This window comes from Natator depressus, chromosome 2, assembly GCF_965152275.1.
Source record: "Natator depressus isolate rNatDep1 chromosome 2, rNatDep2.hap1, whole genome shotgun sequence".
Lineage (NCBI taxonomy): Eukaryota > Metazoa > Chordata > Testudines > Cheloniidae > Natator > Natator depressus.
Window position 1 is genome coordinate 176762107 of NC_134235.1, and position 22393 is coordinate 176784499.

General features: G+C 41.6%; 1 protein-coding gene across 4 annotated transcripts in view; it reads left to right on the forward strand.

Annotated features, from left to right (window-relative positions):
- DPY19L1 (dpy-19 like C-mannosyltransferase 1) overlaps positions 1-16498 on the forward strand; it is a 96544-nt gene extending 80046 nt beyond the window's left edge. For 3 of the 4 annotated variants that reach the window (XM_074945351.1, XM_074945352.1, XM_074945354.1), the window contains 4 exons: positions 4190-4364; positions 7203-7302; positions 9206-9331; positions 14447-16498. In XM_074945351.1, the coding sequence (XP_074801452.1) occupies positions 4190-4364; positions 7203-7302; positions 9206-9331; positions 14447-14603 (558 nt within the window). In that variant the 3' untranslated portion in view covers positions 14604-16498. The remainder of the gene's footprint in view (positions 1-4189; positions 4365-7202; positions 7303-9205; positions 9332-14446) is intronic. The other variant, XM_074945353.1, reaches the window with a different exon arrangement.
- Positions 16499-22393: the final 5895 nt, after the last annotated feature.

Sequence of the window (22393 nt, forward strand, 5' to 3'; positions counted from 1 at the left end):
TCCTAAGCCTTGCTCTCACACAGTATGCTCATGTCTGTCTTATTTAAAGTAGATGTGAACAGAGCAAAGTTGAAAGCGTAGGTACTGCTGTTTGTAACTGGTAACTAATATTGCAGTGTGTTACAATTTAATTACCAAGCAAGTATTCCTGAATTTTAAACCTGGGTAAAGTTTTGGTTTCATAATACTAAAAGTATGTACTCTTCAATGAACATTATCTATAAATTCAAAGTGACCTCTGTTGCATAGAATGTTTATCATCATGGGATATGAAACTTGGTAATTGAGTCTTATTTTTCAGTGCTTAACTGAAATATGTTTATATTGCTTACAGCATCCAAACTAGAAATTTGCAGAGAATTCTAAGAGTGTATCATTAGGTGTAATATCTTTTAAGTTAACAAAAACACTAGATGCATAATCCTTCATATACCGTATAGCTTTATGTCCTAGCCTTTCCTTTTTAAACGGTGGAAGTTGAGATTCTTAAACTAACTATTTCGTAATGTAATATATTTTGCTTTAACTATACATTGCTCATCTGCATTATCCAGTTTTGAGCATAAGAACGATGATCCTGATCTGATCCCATCAGATTGCATATATTGCTTCTCTGATTGATTGTTTTCTGATTGACTAATTGAATAATTTAGCTATTTGCATATTAATTTGAGGTCCAAATACTATTCTCTATAATCTTCTGGATAAGTGAGCAGTTGAAATAATCAAAATTTTATCCACTCATCAATTTAATTTGAAACCAGTGTTGCAACATGTGGGGGGAAAGCGTTATGACAAACCTTCATTTTTATAGTCGGTATGCATAAAATGTTAACTTTTGCAGAGTAAGTATAAAACCTTCAATTAATTAAAAGGTCTAAAGTACCTACGTATTCCATTTACTGTATTTACACATTCAGGATAGGGTACTGGGGCTTAGTAGTTAAGTCTGACAGATGGAGTCTAGCTTCTTCCTAGAGCATTTTTCTCATGCATCAAGAGGAGGAAAAATCTTTGATAATTTAACTCTTAGAACATTGCCTGATTTGAAGGTGGGTGGTACCCTGGAAAATGTGGGCCAGATTCTCTGTCCCTGGCCTGGCTTCTTTGCACTGTTCCTGTGGCACAAAGGGGGCTGCAAATCTGATACATACAGGGGACTCCACAGATGGCATAAAATCTGGTGTTGACAGAAAAGATTATGGCTGACATGCCTTACACTGACTGGAATGGTCCTAGGAGCTGTTGCATCCAGCATAGATTAGAGCAGACATGAGGTTGCCCTATCTTACACAAAGGGGATGAGAAGACCTCGCACTACCTCCAAGACCAAGGAAGTGTAAAAGTGGCTTTCAGCCTCCCCCATTGGGTTCTCAGCCAAGAATAGCTCAGGCAGACTCAAGAATCTGGCTGTATAGGTATAAAAAGAACTGGACGGAATAACTGCTTTTTGGTCTGACTAGGATTAGAGAGGAGTCAGGACTAAATGATTGTCCAGACTTGCCTAGAATAAGGTTCTGGGAGGATTTGATATCTGTGGGATGGATGTCAGGATTAAGCAATTATGAGAGTGGTAAGGGTGAAAACAGTTTACAAAGATTTAGGAACATAAGACAGAACAGCAAGCGATCTGGACCATCTAATCTAGTCCCCAAGATAAGTAGTAGGAGGGAGATTGTCAGTGAAGATAAAACCTCAAAGGTGGGGGTTTTTTTTGCAGTGAGATAACTAATGCATGATAGTTATCTTGCTGTAAACTCCTAAGCAGAAACAAGGCAGTTGTTTTTGCTGTGAAATAGCTAGGCGAGGTCAGCACTATAACCCCATCCATGGTTGACCTCATCTAGGTTGCCTCATGGTAAAACTACAATGCCTTGTCACCACTAAGAGTTTTACAGCATGATAGCTAACACACACTAGTTATCCGTACAGTAAAAACACCTTTTTTTTGTCCGAGAATACATAGCCTGAGACTGGGCATCTGTGGAATGGAATTAGTTCTGCTGCTGGTTTTTTTTTCTTTCAGGGCATCACATGGATGATTATACCATTCATTATCAAACAGCACAGTTTGCTCAGTGCAGCATCTTGCGGCGTGGGGGACACGCTGATGATAAAGCTGACGTTGTTTGTGTGTGTTTGCTCTCTAAATTAGGAGGAATTACTCCATCCTAAGTGGAATTTTAAAAAGCAGCAGAAAACATTCTGATGGACTTGAAAATTAACAAAATGTTCCTTGCAAACATTTAAAGATTTATTTAGCGGAGCATATTTATGAATCATGTACCACATGAGAATCCTCCTAATCTAGTCACAACCTCATATAAAAGGAGATTCTTTTGTTGCATTTTATGTATGTTCAATCACTTTGGGTTGTGCATATATATAAAATACTGTTAATTTTATCAGGTTTTTATAGAGCCATTATGGGAGTGTAGTTTTTCTTCACCTGAAAAGCAGCAAACTGACTAAGGAGTTTAAATGTTCTAACACATTCTCACTTAAACTGAGATTGCCATGTAGCTGTTAGTACGTCTGCCAAAGAGCTACCAACTACTAAAACAGATCAGCAGTCAAATTAATTGGTCAGCATCATATTATATTTATATAAAATTACATTTTAATTTTTAGAGATGAGTAGGATTATAAATGTCCATAAAACGGGTTTGTGGTATTTTGGCATCTACACATTGGACTACTTACTTTTGTTCTCTGTTGTAAGCACTTTCCCCAAGAAAGTAAAGTAAGTTATGACCATCTAAATGTGGTTATAAAGTTGTTTTTTTTTTTCACCCTTCCAAATAAAGTTTTTATTATCGAAACAATCATCGCAAGCCCATATAAGAAGCTCCTTCTGCTTCATTCATTCAGCAGACTGCAGGTTGCTCCCTTTGGGTTATGTAAACTAGTGTTCTGATTAATGCCCAGATTTGTAGAGAAGCACTCAGGTGGAAAGAAGAAACTAGAAGCTTTGACTGCCCTCCTACCCTTGTGCTGCACCCACACTGGGGCCAGGTACACTGTGTACAATGAATGCTTCAGACTAGTGCTGCTGCTTGTGCTAGATCCTCAGCGGGGAAGGAGCTGGGCTCTTCTGGGAGAAACAGTGGAGTGTATGTTGTACTCTGTAGAACGATGGTGCTTTGGCCATGTTCCCTCTCTGCTGCCAGAGGCAGTGTATTATATAAAAATTAAAATACTGTTATATGGCACATGTTTAATTGATATTGCTGGCTTATTGGGAGGTCTTAATTGGAAATTAAATAATTTAGCCTAACAGTGATTGGTAATTCCTGCTGCTTTAATAGTATAGTAATTACATAAATTCTGATTAATGGGAATGCATTTAGCTAGCGCCAAGTGGTTAAACAGTGTGTAACCAGGTGTAATAAGCATGAAGTGTAAACCCTTGCTTTTTTAATTCAGAAGTTGCCAATAAAAATTAAGGGATATGTTTTGTGGGTACTTGGGGGGGTTAGGGAAAGTGTGGCAGGGATTGGTTGTCCTCGATCAAGCAAAACAATAGAGCAGTAAAAACAGAATTCCTATTTCCCTACACAATACTCATTTTACTGAGATGTGCATTTCAAAGTCTGCTTCAAACCATTTGCACTGTTATTCAAACAAAGCCTGTCTCTTTCAATGTGGGAGAGGGAAAGAACAGATGTGATGTAACAGTAAAGTTCTACCATTAACACTTTCCTTTCTGATTTGCTTCTGGGTTCTTAAAAAAAGTTGACCTTTCCTGTATCTTTTTATGAAATACTTTTAACATGATCAGAAATATACTGAACTGTTCATTTGACAAGAATATAAAATACTACATATGTGAGATTTAGATGACATTGCTGAATGAACCTTAACTGCCGCATTCCCTGACTTTATGATCACTGAAAATTTAAAGTTGCATTAATGCATATTTTCTTATTTTATAGTATAAGAAATGTAGGAGCAACATACTACAGTGGAGTCAACTTAAGTGAATACTTAAGGTCTTACTCCTACTCTCACTGAAGTTAATGGCAGAATTTCCATTGATGTCAATACGAGCAGGACTGGGCCCTAAAAGAACATCTTTGATTGATTGTAATATGTGTGACAGGTTTCTACTGGAGAAATTAAAATCATAAGACATGAATATTGTATAATACTGTAGGTATTTTGGAATTAACTGGCTTTTATATTTCAGTTGTTTGGATGGCTCTTTGGCAAAATTCAGCCCAAAACATTGGTCTTTGCTATTTTAGCAATAATGGCAATAGAGGGATCAGCAAACCTTCAGAATCAGTGGAACATAATGGGAGAATTTAGCAATTTGCCACAGGAAGAACTTTTAGAATGGATAAAATCCAGTACCAGACAAGGTAAACTATTTAGTTGTGTGTGATGATGTCCTTATTTGAGCTGTAACTGAAGGAATTTTTAGCAATAATCTGTCAAAATGCAGTCAGTCAGGAGCAGTTAAACCTTATTAAATGCTGGAATTGAATCAAGATTAAGCCAATTAAAATGCTAACTGCATTTTTCAAAATACTATTGTGCTATTACAGATATGGTTTTTGACACAGATTAAATTAAACAATTTTTTTAACTAACATATTTGGAGTGCTGGGATACGTTCCTTGTATTTCACTTATGTTTAAGTGAGAATCCTTTGTTCTGCAAGTGGCAGACATGTATTCCACTCAGGTGCACCAAAGCCAGAGAATTTTTCTTACAGGTAACTGTAGGTGCTGCACTTGTGTCCTCTGACCCCTTAGCTCCTCCTCAGCCTATTTAAAGGTGGTGCTACCCTGACCACCATCAGTTCCTTCTTGCCATGCATGGCTAGAGTTGGAGCAATCGGTGTGAGAGTTTACTTCAAGCTTCTTTATCTCAGTCTTTCTGGGATTTTATTGTTGATATCCAGCTCCAATCAGTCAACATCTCACCGCGTGGGTGCCACATGGTTAGATCAGAAGGAGCACTGTTCCACAGCTGTTCAACAGGTTCAACTTAGTAGTAGAAAGTCCTTTACTAGGACTACATGTTTGGCTAAGTGGAAATGTATTTCAACTTAGTTCTTGTCCCCAGGGAGTTCAATTGAGGCAAGCCTGCATTCAGGACATTTTGGAGTTCCTATTATACCTTCAGTCCTGTGGCCTGTCTTATCAGTTCATTGAGGGTCCTCTGAGCAGCAATTTCAGCATTTCATCCTCTATCCAAGGGAAGTCAGTTTTTCAAATGCCATTGTAGCCAGATTCATGAAAGGGGTCACTCGTTTCTTTCCATTGGTAAAGGAAGTGATTCCTCAATGGGACCTTAGTACTCTGTTGGCTGCCCTTATGGGTTTTCCATTTGAGCCCCAGGCAATTTGTTCTTTGTCTTTTCTATGCCAAAAGACAGTGTTTCTTGTGGCCATGGCTACTTCAATGAGGTCCCAAGTGACATCCGTTGCATTTCTCAGTGATATTTTAATACTGGACATTTGCAGGGCTGTTGTTTGGTCTTCCATACATAATCTTACAAAGCATGATGATATTCTGCAAATTTTGGGAAGGCAGTCTTGCAGTTGTTCTCAGAATAGACTGTGAGCCACATGTCCTGATAGTGCTTGTCAGTCACCTAAGTGAAATACATGTCTGCACTCACTCAAAGAAGAAAGGACAGTTATTTTAATGTGCTGTTACTGTTCCTTTTGATGTGGGTGCAGATGTGTATTCTATGACACACCCTCTGTCCCCTCTACATAGGAGTTTCAATTCTTGATGTTTGGTGTGCTGAGAGGGAGGTTGAGGCAGCACTGCCCCTAAATAACCTGGGGAGGGTCTAAGGAGCTAGAGGATGTGTGCACCGCCTCTACGGGTACTGCTAGGCAAAGTTCTCTGGCTTTGGTATACTGGGTGCATGTCTGTACCCACATCTCAAAGAACAACAGTTAGTATAAGTTAGTAACATCTTGTATGCCTTTTTTCTTGAAGACAATCACATTTTGGCTAAAACCTCAGTATAATTCTATTCAGAAGAAAAAAATTCCTAAAGGAAAGTTCATTATTTGTCTCAAAAGTTTCTCCTGAAATATGATGAACATACTTTTTGAAAATGCTTGTGTTCTTAAGTGCAACAGCGTTCACGTACTTGGGTATCGTTCATGCAGATGGAGCCATGTTTGTGGACCTTTGTACATATACAGTGCTCAGTTGACTGAAGAATCATGATCTAGTGGATAAAATACTGAGCTGGGACTGAGGAGACCTTCATTTCAGTCCTAGCTCTCAGTGACCTGCTGCATGACGTTGTACAAGTCACTTGGTTCTGTTTCCCCTCTCTATTAGTTTTATAAGCTCTTCTGGACAGAGGCTGTTTTTTACTATAATTTTGTACAGAGCCTAATACTGTTGGGCTTCAAACTTGTTTGGGACCCTTAGGCACTGCTGTAGTATCACTAATAGACTTAAATGGACTCAACGTAAATTGTAGGGTTCTAGCCGCATGGATCCATATGCAGACTTGGGCTTTGCTTTTCATTTCATCAGCAGAGCACGCCCTATTCATTCTTGGGCATGTCCCTGTTTGTTCCTCTCCTGTTGTTCAAAGGTAGACAGATAAATCAGAAAATGAGCTGCTTCTCCGTAAATAGATAGTTATAAAAGTGAAAGTATCTGCATGCACTAAGGACTTATATCACAGTCAGGTGGGAAATATTTTAGTGTACATGCATCAGAAATCAAGTAAAAATCGACACTGGCATGAATGTGTCAATATACAGATTCACGACCAAAAAAACTTAATAAAATATATTAAGTCCACAAATTTAATAGTTTAATTCCTTAAGACTGATACAGTACTCAAGACTTTCCAAAATGACCAGTGATTTTTGCATGCCTCGTTTTGGGTGCTCAACTTGAGTTGCTTTAAAAAGTCAGAATTTTTTTTCCAGAGGGTGCTTATCATCCCAAATAAATAGTTAGTTTTGAAAATCCTTGGCCTTTGTCTTTTGAGCATCTCTTCACAGGTTATTTGAACCAAGCTTTCAGAGCAATTAAATTTAAGGATTTATTTATTTATTTATTTATTTATTTATTTTTAAAGTGCAACAGATCTCTCCGTCCTTACATTTATTCTGTTGTATTGTCCTGGTTTGACTATTTGAAACTGAAAATCTCTTCTCCCCTTTTTTTAATTATCCCTGCTTTAAATAAGTCTTTCATTGTATATTACAGATGCTGTTTTTGCAGGAGCGATGCCTACAATGGCAAGTGTCAAGTTGTCTGCCCTTCGACCGATTGTAAATCATCCCCATTATGAAGATGCAGGGCTGAGGTAAATTTCAAAGTTCAGTTTTATTCCTCTAACGTTAATTATTTTAGCCTTGTGATGTACAACAGGATCATCATGTTGTCTAGTACAATCTTTTAAAAATCCATGAAGTTCTAGGTCCTATTTTTATTTGACTAATCAACATTGTTTTAAAATAGTCATCAACAAGTTGAAGGACAATAGTCCATTATGGGATAGAAGTAGTAGAGACACTGTAATGGTTCAGACTTAAGGCTGGTCTATGCTAAAAAGTTAGATCGACTCAGCTGTGTCGCTCAGGAGTATGAAAAATCTACGCCACTATATGGCATAATTAAACCAACCTACTCCCCGGTGTAGACAGCTCTAGATCAACAGAAGAATTCTGCCGTTGACTGAGTTACCACCCGTTGGGAAGGTGGATTACCTATACTAACGGGAGAAGTCCACGCGTCAGCATAGGTAGTCTCTACACTGAAGTGCTACCGTAATGCAGCTGCATTGTGCCACTGTAGCATTTAAAGTATAAATATAGCCTTAGTAATCAAAAATATTGTGTAATTTTGAAGTCTGAAGCAACATCCTGCTACTAAATCTACCTCTTGTTGCTCTGTTTTCCCATGGCCCAGTGAACAGACAAGTTCTCAAGATTGCAGCTTTATTTACTTAGTTATTACTGGAAGCAAGGGTTGTGTTTTCTTGAAATATTAAATCCATATTATTTAAATGTTGATTATTAAGTTAGGAACTTCTTTTATTAAGACTGATTGAAATTCAAATTTTGCACAGACTTTTTTGATCAGTTCATTTCATATGGCATTTGACGGCTTAATTTGTTTTCCTTGCAATTTTCAGAACCTGAACTTTTTGTGTAAATTGGCTTCTGAAATTCATTTATTAACATCTTATCCACAAGTATCATTGCAACAGTCTTCAGCAACTCAAGTCTGTGGAAAGAGGGTAGGGGAAGGGGAGCACACAGATAGTGCCACATGTTTATAGTATATTTCTAGTCACATGTAAGATCCAACTATAATCATGTTGATCTCTGTCTCCAGACAATCCCCTTCAACTGTACTTGGTATCAGAGCCTTAATATTTTGGGACAAGTCTGCAAAACAGCTATTTGCCTTACTTCCCCATCCCACAATCATATGAGCACTAGACTGACAGGATTTTGTAGCGAATATTCTAAATGATTCACTGCATGTCTTCAGACTTTCACCAACCTTCTCTTTTACAGGACAAATAGAATTCTATTAAGGTTATTATATGATTATGTACATTGCTTCAGTGCATTGACAGTAGATCACAATGCCAGGCTTTCCTTTTTGGTGATTCTGCTCACCCTTTCTTGTCTTTAAACTAAAATCATGTTTTGTTCAGGCTAGTGGGAAATGGAAAGAAACAAGTTCTGTTTTTGAAGTCTCTCTTTACAAATCGAAGGAAGTTCACTTTCCTGGGAGGGCAAACGGGTCCACCAGGAAATTCATCTTGTTTCTCATTAAACCAGAAGAAAGGTAACCCACTTCAGTCAAAATCTGTGGAGTGAATCTGAGTGAAGTTAGAACAAAATGTCTGGAACTGAATCATCTAAAATATAAGTGTGTCTTAAAGACCAATTCAGTAGAAAGTCGTTGCTTCTCTCCTACAAGTGATACACAGTCGGTATGAAATAAGAAGCTGCAATGTTTCCTGGTGCCATGTCTAAAATAGGAGGGCAAATAACTTATATGTTAAACCCAAGTACTCTAACATAAATATAATTTTATTACATGCTTTTCTTACAAAGCGGTCTGCCTTTTTTATACAATCCCCCTCACTATGGTATCTCAGGCTGGCTATTTTATCCATCCTAAATAATTTGGTTCTCCCCACCCTCCCATCCTATTTCCTAACAGCTTTTATGGATTTTTTATTTTCAAAGGGCCAGAACTAAAATAGTGTATTCCATGTATAGTCGAAAACCAGCAAAAGAAGTGAAAAAAGATTTGTTAAAACTAGGAGTGAATTATTACATCTTAGAAGAGTCATGGTGCATAAGAAGAACTAAGTAAGTATTAGTATTCAGCATCAATATTCTGTCCAAAGTATAGCTGAGGATATACTGGATCTTGTCTTTGGATTGTGGAGATTGATGAGAGAATTATGGTAACTGTGTCATTAGAACTTGAGGATTTATTTCACATTTAGCACAAGTTCTTAAACTGTATGAATTGAATTAATACAGACAGAGCCAGGCTCTCTATCCACACAAACAGAATTAGGATGTGTGAATAGAAAAATAGACTTTACAACCTTTACAGTCATTGAGCCTCTTTATGTCGGGGTATGTTGTTCAAATATACCCAGAGGTATATGAACATTAGGTATTAGCTAATTTGTGTTTGATATGCAGTTTGAATTTACATTTATCCTTAACCATAATTAAGTACCAGAAACAAATTTGGGCGCAGATCCTTCACATACACAAGTAACTCTACACACAGTAGTTCTATTGACTTCATTCATATGTGTAAAGTTAAGCTTGTGTGTGAACCTTTTAGGATTATAAGCTTAAACATAATTGTAGAACACTATTAAAGTTAATGCAGAGCAAGCAGATTGCTATGCTGTGAAGGCAGTTGCAGATGTGTATGTGTAAGGAGGTCCAAAGATGTTGAATTTTTTTCTGCAAAATGCTAATTAGGCATGGAAATGAAATAGATGTTACAAAACCCAAACAAGACTTTTTCTGACTATATACTTTTTTCTTTGATCTTGTAATATAATGTCTTCTTTGAATGCTTGCTCATGTCTGTTCCATTCTAGGTGTGCGCACGGTTGTCGGATATTTTTGCCTTACCGGTATCCGTAGGGTCGGCTGTGGCGCTGTCTTGAGTGCCGTGCTCATGTGTCGGTATATTAGGCACCGCCAGCCCTACACCCTCTCAGTTCCTTCTTACCACTCGTGGTGGTTCGTCAGAGTGCCTTTTCCTTGCCTAGCAAGAGCTATCTGTTTCGTTTCTACTGTCTTCAAGCCTTAGGGCCTTGTAAGCAGTTTGTTTATAGTAATTAGTGTTTAAGTGGTTGTTACGTAGTGTAGTTACAAGTTAGAGTCCCAACGGGGACTTCGCCCCAGGTGGGGTGTGCCCCGGTCTCCGGGTTTTATACCCTGCTCTGACTGCAACAGGCCTATGCTTGTAAGTGACCCCCCATAGCAGCTGCTTGAAGTGCTTGGGGGAATCGCATGTGTCACAGCTGTAAGAACTTTCGACCCAGGACGCAGAAACAGCATGACATCCATTGGACGGCCCTCCTCATGGAGGCTGCTCTCCGCCCGGCGTTGGAGCCTTCCTGGCCAGACTCTGCCCCTAGCACTTCAGCCTTGGTGCGTAGTGCATGCCCGGCACTGGGTGCTGCCCGGCATTGTTCTCCATCATCGGTGCCGAAAAAGAAGTCCAAGAAAGACGGCTCCCCAGCACTGAGCAAGAAAGGCCATGGGGTATCAGGCAAAGGACCCAGTTCGGGCCACCCGCCCACACCAGAGCCACATGGACGTGCCTCCCCAATGGGGGGCCCTAGCCCCCCAAGGGATCTGCCACCAACTCCCAGGAGCGGTTGGGGACCCAGGCTTATGGCACCTTCCAAAGCTCTCCTGGCACCCAGAAAGCAGAGGCCTCTACCAGCATCGTTGGCACCACGTGCATTGCAGGAAGTAGTAAAGGCTCCCTACCAGAGTAAGCCAGCTGTCAAGCCCCCCAGAGGGCAAGTGAGTGTCACCAATCGCCAGAGCCAAGACAACGCGCTCTGTCTCCATGCTGCAGATCTCCAGCTTTGCAACGCAGGTGCTTTTGCAGGTCGCCCTAGATCACCGGCACCATGATTGCGGTCTCTGCCCTGTCCACGCAGATCCCCTATAGGGAGGCGCCTGTCACCGTATCGCTGGCATCATTCATCCTCTCACCGGTCATCTTCTTGGCACAGATCCCCGTCCCCTGCACCTTGGGAACAGTCTCATCACAGTACCAGTCCCCCCATCCCTGGTCCTCCTATTCAAAATGCAGACATCGACAGCCCCACTGTGGTCACCGGAAGGGGATTCCTCTGGCACAGAGAGGGAATTCAGTCCCTCACCGAGGCATCACTGGCGCGATTGGACACCCGAGGCTTCATCGACCTCTGTGATGCCATCTTGGCCACACAGCCAGTGGCCGGCACAGTGGCCCTACTGGAGTGCATGGGGCATGCCTGGGATGCCGATGCCCCCTTCGCACCATTAATTGGTTGCCACCTCAGAGCAACAACTGGCGGCACCAGGCTTGGTGCGCAAAGTGCACTCAGAGGACGGGGAGAGGAGCGAGTGCCCACCCCAAAACCCTCTTCCCCCGTGGAGGATGATGTTCTGGAGCCTCCCTGGTGGTCCAGTCATCATCGTCATTCCCAGATGAGGTGGTGCAGGGCCCTCAAGTGCCAGGCCGCCGGACAACTTCAAAGAGCACCAGGCCCTGCTTCAATGGGTGGCCGAGAACTTGGGCCTAGAGGTAGAGGAGATGGCTGAACAGGTGGACATCCTATTCAGTGTGCTCTCGGCATCTACCCCTGCCCATGTTACGCGACCAGTGCACCATGGGGTCTTAAAAATAGCCAAGGTCCTCTGGCAAACCCTGTCATGCATCCCTCCCACCTCCAAGGGGGCTGAGAAAAAGCACTTTGTGCCAGCCATGGGATTCGAGTACTTGTATACCCACCCGCCTCCAGGCTCGCTGGTCATCGCTGACCCTGGCCTCCGATGCTTCGGACCTGGGCTGGGGAGCCCACCTGGGCAAGCTCAGCATGCAAGGCCACTGGTTGCAGGACAATCTGGCCCTCCATGTAAAAGTCGGGGAGATCAGAGCGGTTCACCTGGGCTTTCAGGCTTTCTTGTCCCACCTGAAGGGCACGGTGTTGCAGGTCCTGACTAACAATACCGCTGCAGTGTATTACATCAACAGGCAGGGTGGAGCTATGTCGTTGGCCCTTTGCCAAGAAGCTCTCTGCCTTTGGGACTTCTGTGTGTGGCATGGCATTCATCTGGTAGCCACATATCTACCAGGGACCAGGAACGTGTTAGCAGATCACCTCAGCAGGACCTTTTCATCTTGCCACGAGTGGTCACTCCATCTGGAGGCGATCAGTATGATCTTCTGGAGGTGGAGGACTTCCCAGGTGGACTTGTTCCCCTCCTGTCAGAACAGGAAATGCCACGTATTCTGTTCGATCCAGGGGATGGATAGGGGCTCCCTGTCAGACACCTTTCTGCTCCCATGGTGATGTATGCCTTCCTGCCAGTGCCGTTGATTCACAGAGTCCTTGTGAAGATCAAACAGGACAGGGCGAAGGTTATCCTGATAGCCTCCACATGGCCTCGATAGCACTGGTTCGGCACATTGCTGGATCTTTTGGTAGCTGCCCCGCTGCAGCTACCTCTCTGGCCAAACCTGCTATCCCAGAACCATGGCAGTCTTCTGCACCCAAACCTGGTGGCGTTGCACTTGACAGCATGGCTGCTGCATGGCTGAATGCGGAAGAACGGGAATGCTCGGCCCGGCTTCAACAGGTCATGTTGGGTAGCAGAAAACCCTCCACCACACCGACTTACCTGGCCAAGTAGAAAAGGTTCACATGCTGGGCCTTGGAATGATTTATCCAGGCCTCGCTGGATTATCTTCTGCACCTCAAGCTCCAAGGGTTGTCCCTGTCATCGATCAGGGTCCACCTGGCCGCTGTTTCAGCTTTCCACTCTCCACTCCAGGGCAGGTTAGTCTTCGCTCACAACATGATGGCCGGGTTTTTGAAAGGTCTGCAGCGTGTCTACCCTCACGTCTGGGATCCTGTCCCTCCCTGGGACTTGAATCTGGTGCTGTCGCGGCTCGTGGGGCCTCCCTTTCAGCCTCTGGCTTCCTGCTCTCCTCTTCTCTCCTGGAAGGTTTCGTTCCTGGTTGCGATAACGTCTGCCCGCAGGGTGTCTGAGATCAGGGCACTTACTTCAGAGCAGCCCTATGCAGTATTCTGTAAGGATAAGGTCCAGCTGCGGCTGCACCCAGCATTCCTACCCAAGGTAGTTTCCCAATTTTATACCAGCCAGGACATATACTTCTTCCCAAAGCCTCATAAATTGGAAGAGGAATGCAGGTTGCACACCTTGGCTGTCAGGAGGGCGCTTGGCCTTCTACATCGACAGGACAAAGCTGTTTCGCAGGTCAATACAGCTGTTCGTTGCTGTGGCAGGTAGGATGAAAGGTCACCCAGTGTCTGCTCAGAGGATTTCATCCTGGATCATGGCCTGTATCCGCTACTGCTATGAGCTGGCAAAAGTGCCTCTGCCAGCAGCTGTGACGGCACACTCGACTAGAGCGCAAGTGTCATCAGCGGCTTTCTTGGCACAGGTGCCAATCCAAGAGATCTGTAGGGCCGCTACCTGATCATCTGTCCACACGTTCACGTCTCATTATGCACTTACCTAGCAAACTCGAGACGACGCTGGCTTTGGCAGAGCAGTGCTGCAAGCTGCAAGACCGTGAACTCCGAGCCCACTTCCATGGATACTGCTTGTGAGTCACCTAGAATGGAATTGACATGAGCGAGCACTTGAAGAAGAAAAATGGTTACCTACCTTTCGTAACTGTTGTTCTTCAAGATGTTGCTCATGTCCATTCCATTATCCACCCTCCCGCCCCTCTGTCGTAGTTGCTGACAAGAAGAAACAGAGGGTGTAGGGCCAGCGGCGCCTAATATACAGACGCGTGAGCACCGCACTTGAGGGCGCCACAGCCAACCCTATGGATACTGCTAAGGGAAAAATCTCCGACCGCACATGTGGGTGCGTGCACACCCAGAATCGAATAGACATGAGCAACACATCTTGAAGAACAACAGTTACGAAAGGTAGGTAACCATTTTTTCACTAATTCTCCAATATGACCTGTATTTCCAATATAAAGACAAGTGAAAAAAACCTTTAAAGAAGACCTAAGTGCTTTCCATAATTCATCATAAAGGAGCAAGAGTTCAGAAACCCTTTTTTCCCCTTTGTAGGTCAGTCATTTTTAACCCTTAGTTTATAAAACAAACTTGTCATATGTTTCTTTCATTACATTTCCTTACTTGTCCTTCTTTATTTTTGTTTACATATTCAAATATTTTCTAGGCCCGGTTGCAGTATGCCTGAAATTTGGGATGTGGAAGAACCTGCCAATGCTGGCAAAATTCCTTTATGTAACCGTATGAGTAAGGACCCCAGGCCATATTTCAACACAGTATTCCAGAACAGTATTTACAGAGTCTTGAAGGTTACTAGGGAATAACACTTCAGTGCAAAGAACTGTCAATCTTTTTCAACTTTTTAACTGGTAACTGTATAAAAATTCTAAATCAGAAACACCTTTTATACTAAACTTAAAATTAGGAAATGTGTATTTTTAAATATTTGTCATTTTAAAGGAATTCTGATTATAGAAGAACCTTAACCTGACAGTTTGGATTTCTATTTCAGAGTCAGTCTCTTGAGGTTTGCTATGCAAATGATTATATGTTTGCACACTCTTTAATAAATACTGATCCAAACAAAAGTTAAGTGGCTGTAAAAAGTAACTACAGTTCTCAAAACCAATCAAATTGTTAAAAAATGCTGTCAGTCTGTCTTAGCAAAGCAAGGTTATTTAAACCATTGGTGCTAGTAATTAGGAACTAATGGATGGTGCTGTAGCACCTAGCAGCAGACTTCTTAAATCACCATCACAGTATAATGATCCTCCCAGTATTCCTCTTTGGATAATGTGATACTGATCACACATTTCTGAAGAAGTGTCACAATTTCTTTAGCCATATCTGTGTGAAGGATGGTTTTAAGAGAAACTGAAGAAGGGTTGCTGATAAATTTTGGATCACTTTAAAAACATGTCAGGCCTTTAAGTTTGTCTTTTAAATGGAAATAGTTTTTAAGCAGTCTTGAAACTGCACATTTTAGATGATGTGCACTTTGCATGTGCTTGGAATCTTAACTTCAATATTAAATTTTAAAAAATAATTAAACCAATGAGAGGAATATTTGCAACTGAGCGGTAGCTTAGCCTCTGATTGCCCAAGGATTTTTAACATTCTAGTACATTCAAAACAACCAGACATGCACATGCGAAGTTTAATAAGGGAAAAAATATTTTATTCAAGCAAAATCCATCATTTATTCTTGTTGTTGTGTAGCTTTAGTAAGGTCATAGAATAAACTCTGCACTGCCAGATGTGCTAAAGCTACATCTTAACTCTGTAGGAGATGCTATTAAAGCCCGTTTAAGGATTCTGTTGTACATTGGACATCTAGCTTTATTTAACTAATGCTGGTTTTTAAAAATATCCAAATAATACTGAAAAAAACCCTTGTAACAAAATTAACCTGACCTTACTATGATTATGGTCAAAAGTTTGCTTAAATGTAATCACTAAACCAAATGTTAGATATACTTTCCTTGAATTGTCTGACCATGTAGAATGCAATTATCCTTCCTGCTTTGAAGTTTTTTCTTATTTCTATCACCATAATGTGGCCCTGACATTGTGGATGCTACAGGACTTAATTTCACAGAGGAATTCACTTCCCAGTGTACTGGAGCAAGGATATTGTACAGACTATTAACAAACAAGATGTTATAAATTCTATATGTTACAGCCACTGGAAAACATCACAAGTAATCTAGATTTGTAACTGTTGAGACTATATAAATGTTCAGTCAGCAGCCTAATGACATGACAGTGGTCTAGGTGGCTGTACTGGATATTCAGCCCTGACTGCATCTAGCAGTAATAGATGCTGTAGGAATAAACCTCTTTTACAGTAGTAATAAAATGTTGAACATATGTGAAAACTGTGGAATAAAAGCTGATCAGTATTTTATGTATTTGATTTTTTTAAAAATTTGCTTTTTGGGAGGGTTCAGATAAAGGGTTGAAAATACATATTAACTTTTTAACTTTTACAAAAACACATTTTGGTAAAGCTTCTATAAGGAAACAATCACTAAAAAGGGCTTAAGAGAAGAGAATTTTTTAAAAATATGGTGATGAGTTTCAAAAAAGCAGTAAAAAGGATATCTTTCTATATAAACATTGTGACTAAATAGTGTTACAGCTCAAAAAAGTACTGTATTTTTATGGGGTTTATTTCAATTGTTCACATGTACTTATGTGTAGTTAAATAAAAAAATTCATGGAATGTTTTTGTATTTTTACTCATTGTAAACATCACATTTTACAGAATTTATTATAATGATTATGTCAGGTACAGGTATGACGACTACATAGATTAATAATCTTTGCCAAATGATATGGAACAGACAGGAGTCTCTAATGCTTTAAAAAAATTCTGTCAACCTCCATTTTCCTTTCCTTACAAATGTCACTTAGTAATGTAGGTACAAAACATAATCATGAGCCTAACCCCCAAATGTTGATTGGAGTGGAAATTCATTCCTAAATTTCAAGTTTCAATTAGTCAGTTTACTGAGATTTGTTCTTAATAAAAAAAAAAATTGTAAACATTAGTCTTCAAAGAGGAACCTGTAGAGTGTCAGTGACTATACCCCCAGCCATTATTTTGAGACTGATTGAGGCACATCTCTCTTTGAAAGTGAGTAATGCATCTTGAAGGTTACACTATCTTGTCCCCTTGACCTTCCTGGAGTGGCATAGGGATTTTCAATTTCAAAGCCAAAAACATCTTTTAATCTAATACTAACAGAATATTAGTGTAAAAGTATAATAATGGTTTTGGGGTGCAGGAGGGAATGGAGGAGGTGCTGAGAAGCATCGCAGATTGTCAGCCCCCCAGAGTGCCTGTGCCAGTACAGACTGGGGCTCTACATCAGGACTTAGATTTTTCACCCAGGAGGAAGAGGGATTGTTCCCCTTCCTCTGCTCCCCCAAGGAAAAGTAACCTCGCTGGATGTAGTGGATGCCTTGTCCATCAGCTGTGGCATCAGCTGTGAGAATGAGGAGGGCCTCGTGGTTATAGAATTCTGGCACAGCTCCTGAGGTTCAACAGATCATAGAGGATCAGTTTTTGTTTTCTGAGAAAACTGATGAGACATTGCATTCTTTTAAGGACTCCCAGGCTACTTTACAATCTTTGGGGGATTACACTTGGGCCTCAGAGAGACGTCATTTTGGGGGTCAGCAGCAACACCAGCAAGATCACCCCCAGCAATACTTCTGTCAGCCATCCTACCTTGATAGGCAACAGAACTTCCCTAGAAAAAGGCATAGATCACAGAGATCTTCTGGTTCTAGTTTTACCCAACCAGCCCGTCTTCCTCCATCTTCAGGCAGGCATCCTATTTGACATTCATATCAAGAGCAGCTTCCCAGTTGTGAATGTTTCAACCCTGTCTCCTCAGTTCCAGGAGAGGCTGGCTCACTTCTACAGTGCTTGGGATACTATAACAAGGGACAGATGTATCCTAAGCACTGAGGGATCAAGTTACGCCATACACTTTCTCTCCATCCGACGCCCTTCCACATTGCTTTTCAAGGGCCCCTCTCACAAGTCACTGCTCCTTCACTAGGTCCAGATTCTGAGTGCTTTGGAGCTATAGAGGAGATTCCTCATCATCAGGGAAAGGGCTTTTACTTCTAGTACTTCCTGATCCCCAAGTCTCAGGGATGGATGAGACCTATCCTCAATCTCTGCAATCTCAGAAAGTTTATCAAGTAAATGAGATTCCACATGCTTACCCTGGCTACTGTTCTTCCCATATTGAATCATAACAACTGGTTTGCTGCTCTGTCTTCACGATGCCTATCTCCACATGGCAATTTTCCTAGGTCACAGGAAGTTCCTGAGATTTTTTGTCGCTGGCCAGCACTATCAATATACTGTTGTCCCCTTTTGGCCTGTCATCAGCCCCGTGTTTCTTTTAACAAATGCATGACAGTGGTAGTACTGTGTCTCAGAAGAAGGGGAATTCATGTCTTTCTGTACCCAGACAACTGCCAACTCAGAGGCACATCCAAGGAACAACTCTTCAGTCACACTGGACTTTTTCGATTGACTGGGGCTGGTTTTGAATGGAGCAGTCAATTTTGAATCCAACTCAAAAAATCAGATTCTCTGGGGCCCTACTAGAATCTACAAATTCAAGGGCCTTTCTTCTGTTCAAGTCATTCCAAACAATTTGGCACCTTTGTCTAGACATCCTTTGACCATGTCCATCTATGCCTGAAGCTACTGAGCCATATGGCCACATGCCCTTATATGAGTAAACACACAAGATTGTATCTTTTTTGTTCTTTTTAGTCATGATTGAAGTTGGTCTATTGCCCAAGTTACCAGTCATTGGACAGATATGTCCAAGTGCCTCCAGAAATATTGCACTTGTTACAATGGTGGGCAGAACAAAACAACGTGTGCAAGAGTTTCCCCTTTGCCTGTTTTTCTGCTGACCAGAACAGTAGTCACCAGTGCGTCCACGGTAGGTTGGGAAGCACATCTAGGGTCTGCGGTCAGAGCAGGAAGTGTCCTGTCATATCAGCATATTGGAGCTTTGGACCGTTTACAATGCGTATCACGCCTTAAAGAATCAGATCAGGGAACAACAGTTCACATACTCACTAACAGTGCCATCACAATGTAATATCAGAGGAGGAGGGAGGAACCCATTCCAAACACCATTGTCAGGAGGCAATGGAGTTTTAGAACAAGGAAGATATGCCCACAGCGGCATACTTATTGGAATCTCAAAACCTGTTGGCCAACCAACTCAGCAGGACTTTCTCAAACAACAGCAAATGATCTTTAAAGAGCACCATAATGAGGTCCATTTTCAGGGAATGGGACATTCCATTGGTTGACTTGTTCTTAACAAAAGATAAGAAATGTCATCAGTTTTGTTCCTGAGCAGGACTCAGTTCTGGGTCCCGAACTCGATGCCTCCCATCTGAACTGGGGAGTTGACCTAATGTATGCCTTTTCCCCTTATTCCTCTCATCCCTCAGGTTATCATCAAACTCAGGTTGGACTGTGCCAACCTGATACTTATTGCACCACCCTGGCCAAGACAGTGTGGGTTCCCTGACCTTCTCAGTTTGTCTGCTTGACCTCCCAAAGCTCATTCTCTCCTTTCTAATTCGCTGACTCAGCGCCACACCAAGTTGTTCGTCTGGTGTTGCACAGTCTGCCCCTCACAGCATGGATGGTACGTGGTTAGATGAGGAGGAAGGGCAATGCTCAGAGCAGTTCAGAAAACTGCTTAATTGTAGAAAACCATCTACTAGGTCTATTTGGCTAAGTGGAAACATTTTTCAATTTTGTCATCATTTGAAGATTATAGGCCGTGGGGGGGGGGGGGACAAATGTTATGAACAATTGAGGATATGGGAATAATCAAGAATCACTTCAGGGATCTATCTGGAAGGGTATTAAACACTGAGTTGATACTCATGCTCTTCTCTAAGATCTTTGCGGATCTAGTGTAAGCAAAGAATCTAGTACTGGAGACTAGCTGGGTGAGTAGTGTATTCAGTTCTGATACTTTATTAACACATAGGTAGTACGGGGAAGAGCAACAAAAATGGTTATGGGACTGGAAAGCTTGATTTAGAAGCAAAAACTAAAAGGCCTAAGTATAGCCAGCTTTAGAGATGACTAATAAGATTGCGGGGCGGAGGAAGCTGTAAAGATAGAAATATTTGAATAGTGTAAACATTAAGGAAGGATCATTATTTTTATGGTGATAATCGGAGCAATGGGATAGAATGAAATGGAAAATTATGCTACATTTATTTAAAATCTCCCTACAATGAGAGCTAGTAACTGTGGAATAATCTTCCAAATAGTGGAGGGTCCTTCTGCATTTCATTAAACCCAAGCCTGAATAAAGGACCAAAATGGACACTGTGTAGAGTCAAGCACATGAGTTTATTATGCACTGTACTGGCAGAGTGTCACCTTGTTTATCAGGCTCAGAGACACTGCAGAACAATTAATTACAATAGATTATATAGGGCGCTCATTGGGCGGAGAGAAGCAACGAGGATGGGTTTTCCCAATTCCCTGGATAGGTTCCAGCAGCAAGACAAGATAAGCACAATAAGCCAATGGTCTAAAAGATTACATAATGTCTCTGTCCAAGGACCAAATTAACATATTGCTGACACACAGGTAATTACCCCCAAACTATGTCTATTAAAGTATACAGGTTAAATCCTAATTTTGGGGTCCAGGGGAATGAGGTAGCAGCTCTCTCGGTTGACCAACAGGTACATTCCTAGAGATTTAAAGCAAAAAAAGCAGTAATTAGTACTTAACAATAACAATTGTTTAGAAGTTTACCCTTGCATTTCTCTGGGCTACGATTGGTATACATCTGTGAGGGGAGGGTGTCATAACTCATGTCAATCATATTAGGCCTCTCCCCAAACTCTGTCTGGGATCTGAGGGGTATTGTACCACTATCTCCTCCCTGCATTAGGGTGTAACCATGAGGCCTTTCTCAGTGCTTCATGTGGCTATAACTCACAATAAGGACACCCAATTACATTTGGAGTTATGCTGACTCTGCTCACTGACTTGAAACACACAAGGTTATCTGATGACCCCAGCTTTCTCTTAGCTATGTATTGTTCTTTGTCAGCTAGTCCTCATCCAGGCCTATATGAAAAGTTCTTAGCAGAAACTGTAGTTAAGATCTTGCATCCACAGCAAATGGATTTGGGCCCTTCACTGAACTAAGGACTCGGAATTATATTGCAACGTACAAAGTTGCATTGGCAGAGAATGACGCTAAATGGCCAAAAGTTCTTTTTCATCTCTATTATGGCTATTTAAAAGCTTTTCTACAGTATCCTAAAACATCACAGAGGAGGTATAGATTGTACTTTGGACACCATTTTTTTGTGATATGAAATATAATTCATGGGGAAGTGTGATCAGAGAACATTTTATGACTTTAGGCAACGGTGATGGGAAATGTTAGCATCTTATTGACTTAAGTTTGAATATGCAGTAACTTTTTTGTCTCCACAAAATCATGTGATATAGGCATGAGGGACTAAACTCATGCTTTTATAATGCAGGAAGTGGTGGTGGTGTTGTGTTGGTCCTGGATATTGGAAAGACTGGGCAAGGTAATATCTTCTACTGGACCAACTTCTGTTGGAGAGAAAGACAAGCTTTTGAGCTTATACAGAACTGCTCTTCTGAATAATACCCAATGGGTATTATTTGTTTGTATTACAGTAGTGCCTAGATGCCCAACCTGAGTGTACAAATACATGAGACCATCCCTACCCTGAATAGTTTACAGTGTAAACAGACCAAGGATTGGGGAGACAGAAGGACAGAGAGATTAAATAACTTGCCCATTTTATCTAACAAATCAACGATGCGGTCAGATGTTGCTAGATGTTCGGCTGCGCGTGTGTGTTCTCTATGTGTGCCGTCCCAGCTCTGCGCAGACAGCTGGTGCAGCAGACCTCGAGCGAACTGCCCAATAACCACAAGATCAGTTAAGGTACGAAAGCATCCAGCCAGGTTTATTGCCGATGAAACACAGCCCTAGCTCCCTGGATCAATGCCTGCAGTTACACTAGCATATGTATGCCCGTGACAATGGATGCAGCTCTGTCAGTGGCAGGACTTTCCACTGCCCCCTAGGCTGGCCAAAGATACTCCCTCTGAGACTCCATTTCATACATGAATGCAAACAAGTTAGGTACTGCCCCTCTGACGTAGTGAGTTGACACCCTCTGACCTAGCCAGTTACTACTCATCCCCTTGTACATCTCTATCCATCACACTGTCATTCTGACTTCATCTTTAGGATGCATCACTGTGTTCCTGTTATCTTTAGGGACTGTGTTGGTATTGAGATGTTCTGGTATCACCCTTCTGGAATGTGCCTAGCACCTCTTAGAAATGTGTTTCTGCAATATCAGCCCTGTTCTTGCAAGATTCTGAGAGCTTGTAAGCAGGCAGAGCCTGACTTCTTCTCATTTTGCTTTATATCAGCAAAGCTTCAGTATTACTTTAGTTCAGGCCTTAGGCCTCACACCAGGCCTCTGATACAAGGCCTTATGTTTCAGGCTCTCTTTTTACTATACCAGAAAT